At 42.2% G+C, this 12,612-nt stretch overlaps 1 protein-coding gene across 6 annotated transcripts in view; it reads right to left on the bottom strand.

The window, feature by feature from the left end:
- Positions 1 to 260: 260 nt before the first annotated feature.
- Positions 261 to 12,612, bottom strand: part of col11a2 (collagen, type XI, alpha 2) — a 56,962-nt gene continuing 44,610 nt past the window's right edge. For 3 of the 6 annotated variants that reach the window (XM_044171740.1, XM_044171739.1, XM_044171741.1), the window contains 28 exons: positions 12,013 to 12,066; positions 11,619 to 11,816; positions 11,398 to 11,451; positions 10,946 to 11,053; positions 10,726 to 10,833; positions 10,490 to 10,543; positions 10,300 to 10,353; positions 9,777 to 9,884; positions 9,564 to 9,617; positions 9,400 to 9,453; positions 9,056 to 9,109; positions 8,881 to 8,934; positions 8,653 to 8,760; positions 8,413 to 8,466; positions 8,159 to 8,212; positions 8,010 to 8,063; positions 7,516 to 7,569; positions 7,061 to 7,168; positions 6,852 to 6,905; positions 6,472 to 6,633; positions 6,297 to 6,350; positions 6,118 to 6,153; positions 5,942 to 5,995; positions 5,534 to 5,819; positions 5,109 to 5,221; positions 4,630 to 4,698; positions 4,118 to 4,354; positions 261 to 3,119 (listed from right to left, as the gene is read on the bottom strand). In XM_044171740.1, the coding sequence (XP_044027675.1) occupies positions 2,973 to 3,119; positions 4,118 to 4,354; positions 4,630 to 4,698; positions 5,109 to 5,221; positions 5,534 to 5,819; positions 5,942 to 5,995; positions 6,118 to 6,153; positions 6,297 to 6,350; positions 6,472 to 6,633; positions 6,852 to 6,905; positions 7,061 to 7,168; positions 7,516 to 7,569; positions 8,010 to 8,063; positions 8,159 to 8,212; positions 8,413 to 8,466; positions 8,653 to 8,760; positions 8,881 to 8,934; positions 9,056 to 9,109; positions 9,400 to 9,453; positions 9,564 to 9,617; positions 9,777 to 9,884; positions 10,300 to 10,353; positions 10,490 to 10,543; positions 10,726 to 10,833; positions 10,946 to 11,053; positions 11,398 to 11,451; positions 11,619 to 11,816; positions 12,013 to 12,066 (2,598 nt within the window). In that variant the 3' untranslated portion in view covers positions 261 to 2,972. The remainder of the gene's footprint in view (positions 3,120 to 4,117; positions 4,355 to 4,629; positions 4,699 to 5,108; positions 5,222 to 5,533; positions 5,820 to 5,941; positions 5,996 to 6,117; positions 6,154 to 6,296; positions 6,351 to 6,471; positions 6,634 to 6,851; positions 6,906 to 7,060; positions 7,169 to 7,515; positions 7,570 to 8,009; positions 8,064 to 8,158; positions 8,213 to 8,412; positions 8,467 to 8,652; positions 8,761 to 8,880; positions 8,935 to 9,055; positions 9,110 to 9,399; positions 9,454 to 9,563; positions 9,618 to 9,776; positions 9,885 to 10,299; positions 10,354 to 10,489; positions 10,544 to 10,725; positions 10,834 to 10,945; positions 11,054 to 11,397; positions 11,452 to 11,618; positions 11,817 to 12,012; positions 12,067 to 12,612) is intronic. The other 3 variants (XM_044171742.1, XM_044171743.1, XM_044171744.1) reach the window with 1 other exon arrangement.

The following is a 12,612-nucleotide window of genomic DNA, read 5'->3' as shown; positions in this document are numbered from 1 at the left end:
TTTTCTTTATAAAAAAAGAAGCATGATTCACAAAGGAACCCATGTTTCACATTTACATCATTAACTAAATTGAAACAGACATGTATGAACACAACACACAACTGTAGAAGGTGTGTACTGTCTGTCTGTCTTTTTTCAAGGTGACACACAAAAACCTATAATCTACCTACAAATGAGAAACAGTAATGTTTTGTGGCCATTTGCAGGCAAAGAGAACGACTGATGACAGGGGTTTGGAAGAAAAACAAGAGTCAAGCAGCTCTTTTTAAAAAGATTATATATTACAGAAACAAGAATTTTAGAAAATTACTTACACACATTATAAAATAATACTTTTTTCTCTTTTCAGCACCATATTTTTTATGTTGAAACGTTCGTCTTCAACACAATAAAAACAAACAAATATTTGAGGTCATTCTCTCTGGAGAATCTCAAGGTCAGATTCTTGAATTTTTAGGTTTTTGGCCATCCCGCCCCATTTCCCTGCTATATTAAAAAAAAGACTAAAAAACAAACAAATAAAACCAGAACCCTAGTATGATATCACCCCAGAGTTGTCCCCTCCCTCTCACAACCTTTCTCCTACCCGCTGTGGTCTCAGATAGAAATTTAAAACATCACAGGATTGTGTGTCAATATTTTGTAGCAATGACTCAGTAAACTGTATTTCTATGATGCATTTCAAAGCCCAGCGAAGCAATAACCTGAGCCTGAAACCAATATACGGCAAGTCAAACAGTAGCAACGACAAGGAAATGTGACAGAACTGGAGAGTCACCATTTAATTATTACAGTGGAAGCAAAATTTAACAGCACAGTACAGTTGATGAAAACACTAAAAAGGGATATTACAATAAAATATGGCCACAGATTCTTTGGTTCTACAAAAGGAGTTTGGACAGGGCGTGAACAGAAGCACCATAACTCAGGCTGGCAGTGAGTTTAACATGCAAGTCACTCGCTTCACTTGACCTTCAAGTGTCAGCTACAGGAAATAAATACAAATGAAATATACCACATTTGAATGGAATATTTGGTGGTCCTTTTTTTTTTTTTTAAATTTCAAAGCACCCTGTTTGTTTTAAATAAATACAATAGAATATCACTATTTCTGTACAAATGGAATGTAATGCACATTTTCCCCAGTAAAAACTTTATGAAATTGTAAAAGAGACTAAAGAAAATGAAGGCCTCAAAGACTAAAACTCTTATGCTTTGGTATAATTAGCACCTTGCCACACAGTTTCTTTTAGTAAAGCATGCATTTTATTCACTGCTGTAGGAAAAAAGGAGGGAACCTTTAATCTCATATACATATTTAAACCCTGATGATGTTCTGTGCTTGGATGCAAAATCAGAAAATGTGTTCTGGATGGAAAACAATAATCAAAGTACACAGAAAGTGACTCAGTAAATACTGGACTGGTGTGTGGTAGCAACCCTGGTAGCCTGATCCACGATTTAAAGAAGAATCAAGGCACATGCAAGTACAATAGCATTAAGTTTAGCACAGTTTACAAAAATCATGGCTTTTAAATTCACTGATCTAGGTATCGACACATCTTCTATCCTGCCTCACTGCATGCAGCAGGTTTTGTCCAACGTTAACAAATGAACAATTCAAAGAGAGTTTCCGCTGCTCTCAGGGCTGAGGAAAGATTGTCCACTTTAAAAAAGAATAAATCCTGCGTCACACTGGACTCCAGTAACCTCACTGCCATAACACCAGAAAGATTTTTCAATCATCAGTTTGAGCTGTGAATCACATTTTTAGACTGTTTTGATAAAACTGCAAGGTGGTCATGAAGAGATTATTACAAAGAGTAGAAAATTCACATGGTGGCAGCTCAAACAAGACAAAAAAACAGATCAATCTAACAAGCAAGACCCAGCTGGTATCATTTGGTCAGTTCCCTCTTTTTATTCTGGGTGGAAACTGGTGGCTTAATTCTTTGGTTCCTTTTGATGTAATAAGATAAGAGCTGAGAGTTACTCTTCAATGTGAGCAACATGACTGACAAGTCACTGGACTTTCATTCAGTTCTTACAGAACTAGACGACCAGATGAGTTAGCCCCGAGGTTTGTATCGGCCACCGCTGAACATTTGTCGTCATTGTCTGGTCAGAGTTTGGTGTCTACTGTTTTGATTCGATTTGTTCTGGCTGGCAAGTACAAACGGATAAAAAGTTGATTCAAAACGTTCAATTCTCAACATCTTTTTACCTGAATGACTAAAGGATTAAATGCTCCACAAACGCCAAAGCCGTGAACCAAAACACACGATTTAACTGTTCAAAACATCATAAACGCAGACATAAAAGAGTGACCGTCAACCACGTTGCTCACAGTGTGAACGTGGGATTAAAGAAATGGAAATAATGTCCAAGTGTGACCCTTTTTTGGGAGGAGGAGGAGGAGGAGGGGGGAGGTAGAGCAGGTGAGATGAGTGGAAAAAAAGAGAGACAGCGGGGAGGAGAGAAGAGTGAGGGGGGGGATCGGAGACGGGGGGCTTCAGGCCTCAAGTCGCCGGCTTGCCCTCTTTCTCAGGCCGGCCCCTTTCGATGCTGGTGAAGAAAACACTGTTTTATTCTGAAGAAAACTCTCTCCTGGTTTTTTCTTCCTTTCTCGCGGTCGTGCGCCCAAACGATGGTCTCCTCTCCGCGAGTTCTTTAATTCTCTTCTCTTTACTTTTTTTTTTTGACGTCCATTAATTGTTGGGAGGATGTTGCTTTCCCCAGGCACGTACTTGAGTGTGAGTGCGTGTTTGTCTCACAACAGCATTTGCGTGTGTAAGTGTGTCTGTGGGTTTGTGTGTGTGTTTCATATCATTTACAAGTTAATTTACAAATTACTGGGCATGTATGTTTATTATATATAAGTGTGTTTCTAAGTGCATGTGTGTGTGTGTGTGTGTGTGTGCGTGAGTATTTGCATGTGTTGTTCTTTGCAAGATGTGTGTATGTGTGCATTTTTAGCCTTGGAAACAGACAGGTCCCACTTCAAAGCCAAACTGCTGGTTGCTCTCCCCAAAGTCTGACACCTTGATATCCAGCAGAGGAAGATGCTCCACCTGTGGTGTGTTGATCTCCAGGACTGTCCTGTCAAAGCCCTTACGATACTGCAGAGAGAGACAGAGCGAGAGACACGTGTTAGAAACTGGAATCAAGATATTTACACGTGTCATGATTGTGAACAAAGACTGTTCGTCTATGGTTGTGTGAAAATAAGCTCGTATAATTTTAATTTTAAACTCTGCGTCATAACTTGGGACATTAAAAACACCTTGGAAAGAGAGAATTCACAACTGATGCACTTTATATGAGGTTGCCTGGTGCTTGAAGATCACAATGGATAATCATGTATCATTCCCATTCATTAAGTGAAAACATATCATCCTGTGTGGCACTACTATTTCAAAAGATCGAAATAGGCAATTCTCAAGAGTCTTAAGTTAAGCTAAATGCTTATTTACATCCCGTAAATGTCAATGACAGCACTAGTAAATATTAAAGAGGTACTTTTCAGTGACATCAACATAGTTTTGGAAGTACACAGTGGGCTTTTTAAGAGCATTCAAGGGTCAAGAAAAAGAAAAGAAAAACACAGTTGCAATGGTGTGGTTTTTCCTGTGAAAGGGGGACAGCATTATTTTGTCTTATTTTTTGTGTACTTAAAGTAAATGTACTTCATAATATGTGATAATATGTTAATCAGTAAATATCAATGGCACGTTGTAGAGGAGGGTGAGGAACACTCTGAAATTCATAACCTTAAAAGGTTCCATGAAACGGGATCATTATGTTCTTAAACTGATGTATTTCCTGTTGAAACAGGATGTTGAGGTGGGACATAACACACGAGGGATCAGTCTGCAGTGAAAACCAATGGGATATCACTTAGAGAAGGGCAGACTGTTCAAAACTGTGTTGGCTTATTGTTGGATGGGTTATGTCTACTAGTGCATGTAAAGCACTTTACTGTATAAATAAAGTGTATTATTATTATTATTATTACAGTGAAGCATGGGGTCAATTTCAAAGATGCACTGTTTTCCAGGAAGACTGAATAAGACTGAGTCTTCAACAGGGTAGAATTAGTTAATGTGTGTAAACTCACAGAGCAGCCATCGACCAAGGCTTTGATGTAGGGGTTGGTCTCGTAGCTCAGCCTCTCCTCGTTGGCACCCTGGAGGTGCAGCGCCCTGTCGTAGCTGTTCTTGGCGCTTTGGTCGGCCCAGGCCACCGAACGGTGGCAGTGGTAGGTGAGGTTCTGGCGGGCCTGGACGCTCAGGAGACGCAGGAAGCCCAGCTGGACCACGCCCACGGGCTCGTCGTTAGAATCCACGTAGGAGAACTGGGAAGGAGGTGGAGTGTGAAGAGCAGGAGGAGGAGGTAATAGAAGGGGATTTGGAGGAAGGACAAGAAGATAATGAGGAGGAAATGTAGAAGAGGGAATGCACATAAAGTGGAAGGGATGACAGTGAATGAAAAAGGGGGTAAGAAGGGAAAATGAGTGGAGTCAGGAAAAGAAAATAGATGGTGAGAACAAAATAGAGGGTAATTAAGTAAAGTTAAGAACTAAAAACAAAAGTTTCACAACTGCTCTTCATGTCACAGAGAGTTACTAACCTTACTACCAGTGGCAAACTGACTGTACCAGGATCCTGGAGTCTCTTTGTCCCAGGAGCTCATCTTCACCTGCCACCAGAATTGTCCACATAAATAAATAAATACAGCTTGTGTGGGAAAATAAGACCATTTTACACCAACCTGGACCAATATTTTCTAAAACCATTATACCACTGAGATCTAAGTTTTATTATAAATGTGAGAAAATGATCTCTTTCTTAATGTCTTAGTGTACAGATGCAATTGGGAAATTAGTTTCTAGAAAGTGGGCAATTAGAGTCTGCAAACCTTCACCAACACTGACTAGTACCTCCACCTTTTTTCCCTCACCCAAATGCATCATTCCTGTCCCTTACATGTTTAGTTTAATGGATTTCTTAACTTGCACTCAGACACTTAGGAGTTAGTGTTGGGAGATTTTATTTCACTGGACTTTCACTAAAGGACACTTTACAGTGTTGCTGATTTGGTGGACTGACCGTGTCGATGCTCTTGCTGGGGTACAGGCACGTCTCTGCTCCATTAGTGAAATTACAGAAGACCTTGAAGGAGTCTCTGGAGCAGCCCTGGTTGGGGTCAATCCAGTACTCTCCTGCAGAGGGCGACAGAGAGACAAAAACAAGGTGGAAAAAACGTATAAACTCTGAGTTATGACTAGGTTTATCTAAAAAAGACCTTTAGTTCTTTATGTAATCTTAATGCAGTAATATGTTATTAGTTGTTATATTGGCAAGGGGATGTCTGTAGTTTGCATAAATGAATTATTTAATGAAAAAAAAATTGTTCAGCATCATCCACATGCTGAAATGACAATGATGGCCACATCAGCAGCAGTACCAAAACCTGATGGAGTGATCATTACTCCAAACAGGTGGCAGGTAAACATCTGGGTTAGTTCCCTTACCGTCTTTGAGGTCTGGCTGGCTGAGGTGCAGGTCTTGGCAGGTGCGGGCAGGGCTGTCCTGGGTGCCCAGAGGGAAACGCATGGTCTCGATCTCCTGTCGAAGTGAGTTGAGAGAGCCGAAGATCTCCTCCATGCCTTCACTGCCCATCAGGAACTCAGCACCAGTGGCGTCAGATGCAGGCATGTCGGAGTCGGTCTCGGGGAGCAGCTGGCTGGCGTCGATGGAACGCTTGGACTTGGGGCTCCTCTGGATGGGCAGGGGCTGAATGACCTCGCCTGGTGGGCCCTGGAAAGCAAGTTTACATTTTAACCAATTAAGTGACACTCATCAGTGAGGTGTAATGAGTGAGCAGAGAAGAATTTAAATGATAAATTTCTTTCTTTCACAAAGAAAGGTGAAGTACTTACAGGAGGTCCGGGAGGTCCCTGTACACCCTTTTCTCCCTTTGGACCAGCTCCTCCCTAAACACAGCAGGGAGAGGAAAGATTCAAGACGCATTACTGCACCAGATACAAGTCAATGCATTTTTCATGAACAATTTCATTCATTTCTTGTGGTACAAACACTCTTAAAGTATACTCACAGAAGAACCCTTAGCTCCCTTGATACCTTGAGGACCCTGTAAAAGACATGAGACGTTAGTTTGATGATGGTGACCGTCCTTCAGCGTTTTACTGCTGTCACTGATTACTATGGTACTTAATAACATCTGGGGAAGTGAGCAAAGAGATGTTCATGGGATAAAACAGTACAGGCACTCACAGGCAGACCAGGAGGACCAGCAGGGCCGATGGGTCCGGTGCCTCCAGACATTCCCTGTAATAAAACACAAGACATGTCCAACGTGAGAATACTTTTCATACATTATTGTCAAAATGAAAGAGAATAATGGCGGTTGAGCTGCCCCTCTCACACATGTGAGAGATGTCAGACTTACAGTCTCTCCCTTTGATCCGGAGGATCCCTGAGGCCCAGGCAGACCTCTGTCTCCCTTCTCTCCCTGCTCTCCTGGGGGTCCAATGAGACCGATAAGACCTGGGTGTCCCTTCTCTCCCTTGGCACCGGGGTCTCCCCGCAGACCAGGCAAACCAGGAGGTCCCTGCAGAAAGAAGTGGAGAGGAGGAAGACAGTGAGGAGGTGGTGGAGGAGACGAAAAACAGGAGAAGAGAGTGAGGATGGGAGAGATGGAAGACAGGAAGAGGACAGTGGGAGGAAAAGACGTTTGATCAAAACTAACTTTACAACTTATTTTACTAAATGTAGTGTGTCAGAGTGCAGAGATGTATACATGAAAATAAAAAGGCCTTGTTATCTTACAATAGGACCAGGTGGTCCTTTCTGTCCAGAAGGTCCTGGAGATCCTTGCTCACCCTGAAACACAGTCAGAAACACATTTTTAGCGGGCGGTGGCCATTCAACACACCATGCAACAAATAATGTATACACATTACTTATTAGTCGTGAAATATTGTTTTGTCTAGTGGTCGCATTAACAAATACAAAAATCAATCAAAATCTTTATTGACCACTGATCCGGGGAGTCCTCTGAGACCCTCTGTTCCTGGTTTTCCTGGTGAACCCTGGGGGCCGACAGGGCCGGTTTTTCCTGGGGGGCCGACAGCACCTGGGTCTCCCTGTAAAAGTTATTCCATGCATTATGTAACAATATAAGTTATGTATCACAATCGCCTAACAGAAGAAAATGAGAAGAGAAAACTTTGGTTGCATAAAGAACATATCACAGAGAAAGAGGAGAAAGACATTCTCTGGTTGCAAATGTTTTTCAGAATAAAAGCAGAGTTAGTGATTTATCCTGAGATCATTAAAGGAAACGATCATCACCAGGAAGTGAGACAGTGGTCTGATGTCAACTGTGGTATCTTCGTACCATTTTTGTATTGTTTGCTATCAGTTTAGACTGAACATTATCTATGCAGAACCACAGGAAGTTGAAAAATGTACTAAAAATCTCTGGACTCACCTTAGTTCCCTTCTCCCCCTGACGTCCCTCTGGTCCTCTTGTTCCAGCAGGACCCTGGCAAATACAACATATTAACATTAGTATTAACAAACACAAAATATAATATATTCTGTAATTTCAAATTCCATAATTTCATCAAATCTATAGCAAGAAAGTCACTAGATTATGTCATTGGACTGTAAATCACATATAGGCCATTCTTCTAACACTGGAGAGAATCCATATTGATAAAACATCACTGCCTGCACTTATTATTGGATATTACTGCAGCACTGATGCTGCACTACCACGTACTTGTAAGTAAAATGTTTCCTCTCCGTCTCAAAGCATACAACAAACCGACTTGGTGAAACAGGCTCTGTGCTACAACATTTACCAACTCCACTACACGGATGCATGATGGAGGAATGAATTCATGACTGCCATTGTGCTGGTCTTATGCAAACACTCGTTGGTAGGACCGGGTGCCTGTCAAATGAGGATGGTGACCTTACCCTCTTTCCTAGGGGGCCGGGAGGTCCGTTCTCACCAGGAGGACCAGGGGATCCCTGCAATTAGGAGGCAGAGAGAGCAGATTGAGGACACTCAGACATTTTTATGACACTCCATTAACATACCTGCATCGTTGCATCTTTTGACTTACAGATTCTCCTGGTTCACCATCTTCTCCTCTCTCTCCCTTGGCGCCATCTTGACCCTGAAGTAAAGCAGACCGGGGTTAGCGGTTTTTCTTCTTGTTGTTCAGTTAGGCGAAAAGCTCAAGACAACACATGTATGGAACAAGCTGAACTGAACTGTTGGCCACATACAACAAAGCTTTGAAATCTAACAGAAAATATTATTGATATGGAGTTTAAATAAGATGCTGACATGTATTTTTCAAAAATGGATACTCACTCTGGGTCCAACCTCACCAGGGGGGCCAGGATCACCAGGGAAACCAACAGGACCCTGAAGTCAGAGGCAAAAACAAAATTCAAAGATTAAGCGGCAGAGATTAAAATGTCATCTGAATGGCAATAAAATTAAGAGAAGGAAGAAAAAATCACTTGTTCCTTCTGCAGTGGAGTCTAAAGTCAGCGACCACTGTGTGTGTGTGTTTGTTTGTTTGTGTGCATTTCATTGTGGGTGTCATACAGGGTTTCCTTTGGGTCCGTCGTCTCCAGGTCGTCCTCGGCCTCCAGCAGGTCCAGCAGTTCCAGGTTGCCCGGCCTCTCCCTTCTCCCCGCGCTCTCCACGAGGACCCTGCCAACAGGAGCACAGAACTCTTTGTTAACTCATGGATGCTGTTAACCTGTCAGTAAAGGCACAGTGTCCTGATATCTCAACCCACAAGGTGTTAGGGTCAGACACTCAGGCACTCACCTTCTTTCCTGGCTCCCCTCCGATTCCAGGTGGTCCGCCCTCACCGGGCTCTCCCTGCGGAGCAAACAGTATTTATTTGAGTTCTCAGGACAAGTTGAAATTAATTCTGTTTTTATTTCTTTGGACACCATCAAACTTCAGTGTTAGCAAAAAAAAAAAATCTTTATCTCTGCACCTTCTCTCCAATAGGTCCAGGATTACCCAAACCACCAGGAGGACCTTGAGGACCCTGAAAAACACACACAAAAACAATTCAGACAAAAAGATTAAATAATTCACATCAAAATGGTTATTATCAGCAAAAGAGCTAATTTACTTTTTACCATGTGTGCTGTTTTAAAAATAAAATTCTAAATCGTTGCTGTTTTCGGAACAGTCACACTTAACTCAGCCTCATTTAACACGCTGACAGTTCATGTTGCAATAGTACAGTAACAGCTCTACAACAGCTCTTTGTAGTGTATCCCATGCAGATTACATATTGTTGTCATTTTATAAATAAGAGCTGTAAACACTCACGTCAGCACCGTTGGGTCCAGCAGGGCCACGGGGTCCGGGGGGGCCTGGAGGACCCTGGAAACATAAAGAGGCTCATGCTTTTATCATCATTTGTGATTTTATTGTGATAAAATAAGTCACTGAAGCCGTCATTACGACTGATGTGATGTTTTTCTGAAACTCACCAGAGGTCCAACATCTCCTGTCTCTCCCTTCTCACCTGGTGGTCCTGGCAATCCCTGCAGGACAGAGGTGAAAGTTACACAAAGAATTAGTTTAGCTTAGCAACTTAGCACAAGAGCGTAGCTCAAAACTTAATCTAAATATTTATATAAAAGTCAAAAATAAAGATGTAATTAAGGTTTGAGTGAATGTGACTATTGTGGCTTTTATTTTACCTGCAGTCCGATGGGTCCCGGGGCTCCTGGGAATCCTCTGGTTCCTTCGTCACCTTTAGCTCCAAAAGGCCCCTGCTGGCCCCTTGGTCCAAGCTCTCCATCAGCACCCTGCACCACAGAAGAAGAAAAACAGAAATAAAGACATAAGAGTTAAGAGTTAAGAATACGTTAGCTGAAAACGTTGTCTTCATCTACTCATAATAGTGACTGAATGTTCGTAGCGTTTGTGTAATTAAATTTCCAGTTTGCTAAGCCCTTTATCATATTGATAGCTCCTGTACAATACAACACAATAGTGGCTTTCTTGGAAAAAAAAATATTATATATATTTTATAATCTGGTTTGTTTGGAATGAATAGAAGAACTGAGTTTGTAGCGTGAGCAGTGACACCCACTATATCTAAACAAAGAAAGAGTGCCACCTAGAAACTCAACTAGCATCAAATCCATCAAAATGAGAGTTCATACAATCAGGAGTGCAACCAATTGGCACTGCAAACTGTCTGATTAGGTTTGTACTTACAGCAGGACCAGGCTGACCAACAGGACCCATTGGCCCGGGTGGACCAGGAGGACCCTACCAACAAACAAAAAACAAGCATACAAACAATGAGCAAAACAACAAAACGGCAGTGATACAATAAAATATAAATTCTGATCATTTCCCAAGCATAAATAAATCTTCGGGCTTGATGCAAGTCAGCATCACTCACATGCTCGCCTTTTCCTCCCTTGGCGCCCTTCTGACCATGCTCTCCAACCTCACCCTGCGTTGACAAACATCACGTTACAGCAAAGACAAGTTTGAAACAAAGCTTTGAAATGAATGATCAGGGTGGATGCTCAACTCAATAACGACTTTATGACACATTATTCTGGATGATTATTAAGGTAACTAAGGTGGTCTTTCAAAGTGTTGGTGTGAAGACTGTTACTAAGAGTTACTGGCCTTGTCTCCGTCCTCTCCGGGTACTCCAGGTGATCCGGCAGGGCCAGGCAGACCCACGGGACCCTGCACTCCATCACGACCTGCCGGGCCAATAGGGCCTTTCTCACCCTTAAGAGGAGAATCAATAGTTGGTAGTTTTTCTTTGGCTGGATGGACAATGCTTTGAATGTTGAGTCAAATGCACTACTGCACATTGGACACATTTTTCCAGAATACTCACAGGAACTCCCTTCTCTCCAGCGGGTCCAGGAGGCCCCTGAGGGCCTGGTCTGCCAGGAGGTCCAACAGGTCCAGCAGTACCAGCTTGTCCCCTCTCACCAGGAGACCCCTAGAAAGGTACAATATCATACAGACAGTACCGATCACAGCAGGTATTCATTAAGTGAATTCTTCATTCTTAAGTTGGATGGACTGAGATATACTATTATTACTGAATTAAACAATTTCATAATCACATCTTATAATGAAATATTCAAATATTTAAATTATAAAACCCACAAAATGAATTATAGCCAGAAACAAAGACAAGACAAATGATGTATTGACCAAACTCAAAGTAACTTAAAGCCGTTGTTGACAAACTATTGTACTTTAACTGAGTGGGCTAGCAAGATATTACTGTATTTTTTTTCTTAAGGTGAAAAAGAACTTTTCAAATGGTTTGAAACGTACAGCAGGTCCAGGAGGTCCGGCAGGTCCTTCACTTCCCTTCAGTCCTCCACCTCCCTGGAAGAAAAGGCAATAAGGGATTATTCAGTAATCTTTCACCCCACATTTTTATCCAAAGGTCAATTTACTGCTATCAAAGTGATCAATATAAGCTTAAAAATTGTTTCTTAAAAACAACTGGCAGCGAATAGTATCTACGCTGTATTTCTCTTGGTCATACTCACAGGGGTTCCAGGCAGTCCTCTCTCTCCAGGGAAGCCTCTCAGTCCTGGGGGCCCATCTTTACCGGGGCCTCCAGGGGGTCCAGGGTCTCCCTTTGTGCCCTCCTTCCCTGAGGGACCAGAAAGTCCCTGCTCTCCAGGTGGACCTGGGGGTCCAGGGTGGCCGCGCTCGCCCATGGGGCCGGTCTCTCCTGATGGACCCTAGGAGGAGGGAGATGGAGATGGCAAAGAGGGGAAGAAGAGAGGAAAGAAGTGCAAAGAAGGTGAGAATGAATAGAGGGTGGAGAGAAAAGAAAAAAAGAAATGAAAGGAAAAGAGGACGAGTTGTGTGAAAAAACTGATGTGATTTACTGTATCAGTAACGAGAAAATTCTGCACCATGATTGGGAAATCTCACCTGAGGTCCAACGACTCCAGGAGGCCCAGGTGGACCCATTTTACCTTGGAAACCCTGGAGGAGAGAAACTCAGTTAACAAAAAATCTACAAAATGTTGAACCTCGTTCCTGCTGTTGAGATGCATCATAATGTGTGTAATCCAATCGTCAGTCCAACCCAGCTCTTCTCAAAACCTTCAGCCCAATCTGAGCTTCATGACTAAAGTGGAAGAGAAAATGAAACAACCGTTTTGTAAAGAGTGTTTTGCTCCTAATGATTTGTCCACTCAACAGAAAATAATGATCCAGTCTACCGTACACAGGTATTTTAAGAGCCATGGCTGTTCTCCAGGTTGCCAGCTGGAGAAGGAACAATGTAGAAATATAGATCCAAACATTCCAATGCATATCAGGAGTTTGCACATCAACTTTACTGATTACTTAACTAATGCTTAATTTACTCAGTCATAAATAAATGACAAATGTTTGAATTTGAGTGAACAATGTGAATGGTGGCTCCTTCATGTGCTTCGTGCTTTTGAGGTTAATTGTAACAGTGTAGGCTGGATTAGATATCTAAAGAAGGTTTGTACATATACATACTTGGGGTTAGTTGAGATT

Source organism: Siniperca chuatsi, linkage group LG17, assembly GCF_020085105.1.
Source record: "Siniperca chuatsi isolate FFG_IHB_CAS linkage group LG17, ASM2008510v1, whole genome shotgun sequence".
In the NCBI taxonomy this organism is placed as follows: domain Eukaryota; kingdom Metazoa; phylum Chordata; class Actinopteri; order Centrarchiformes; family Sinipercidae; genus Siniperca; species Siniperca chuatsi.
This window is presented reverse-complemented; position numbering and strand designations above follow the sequence as displayed.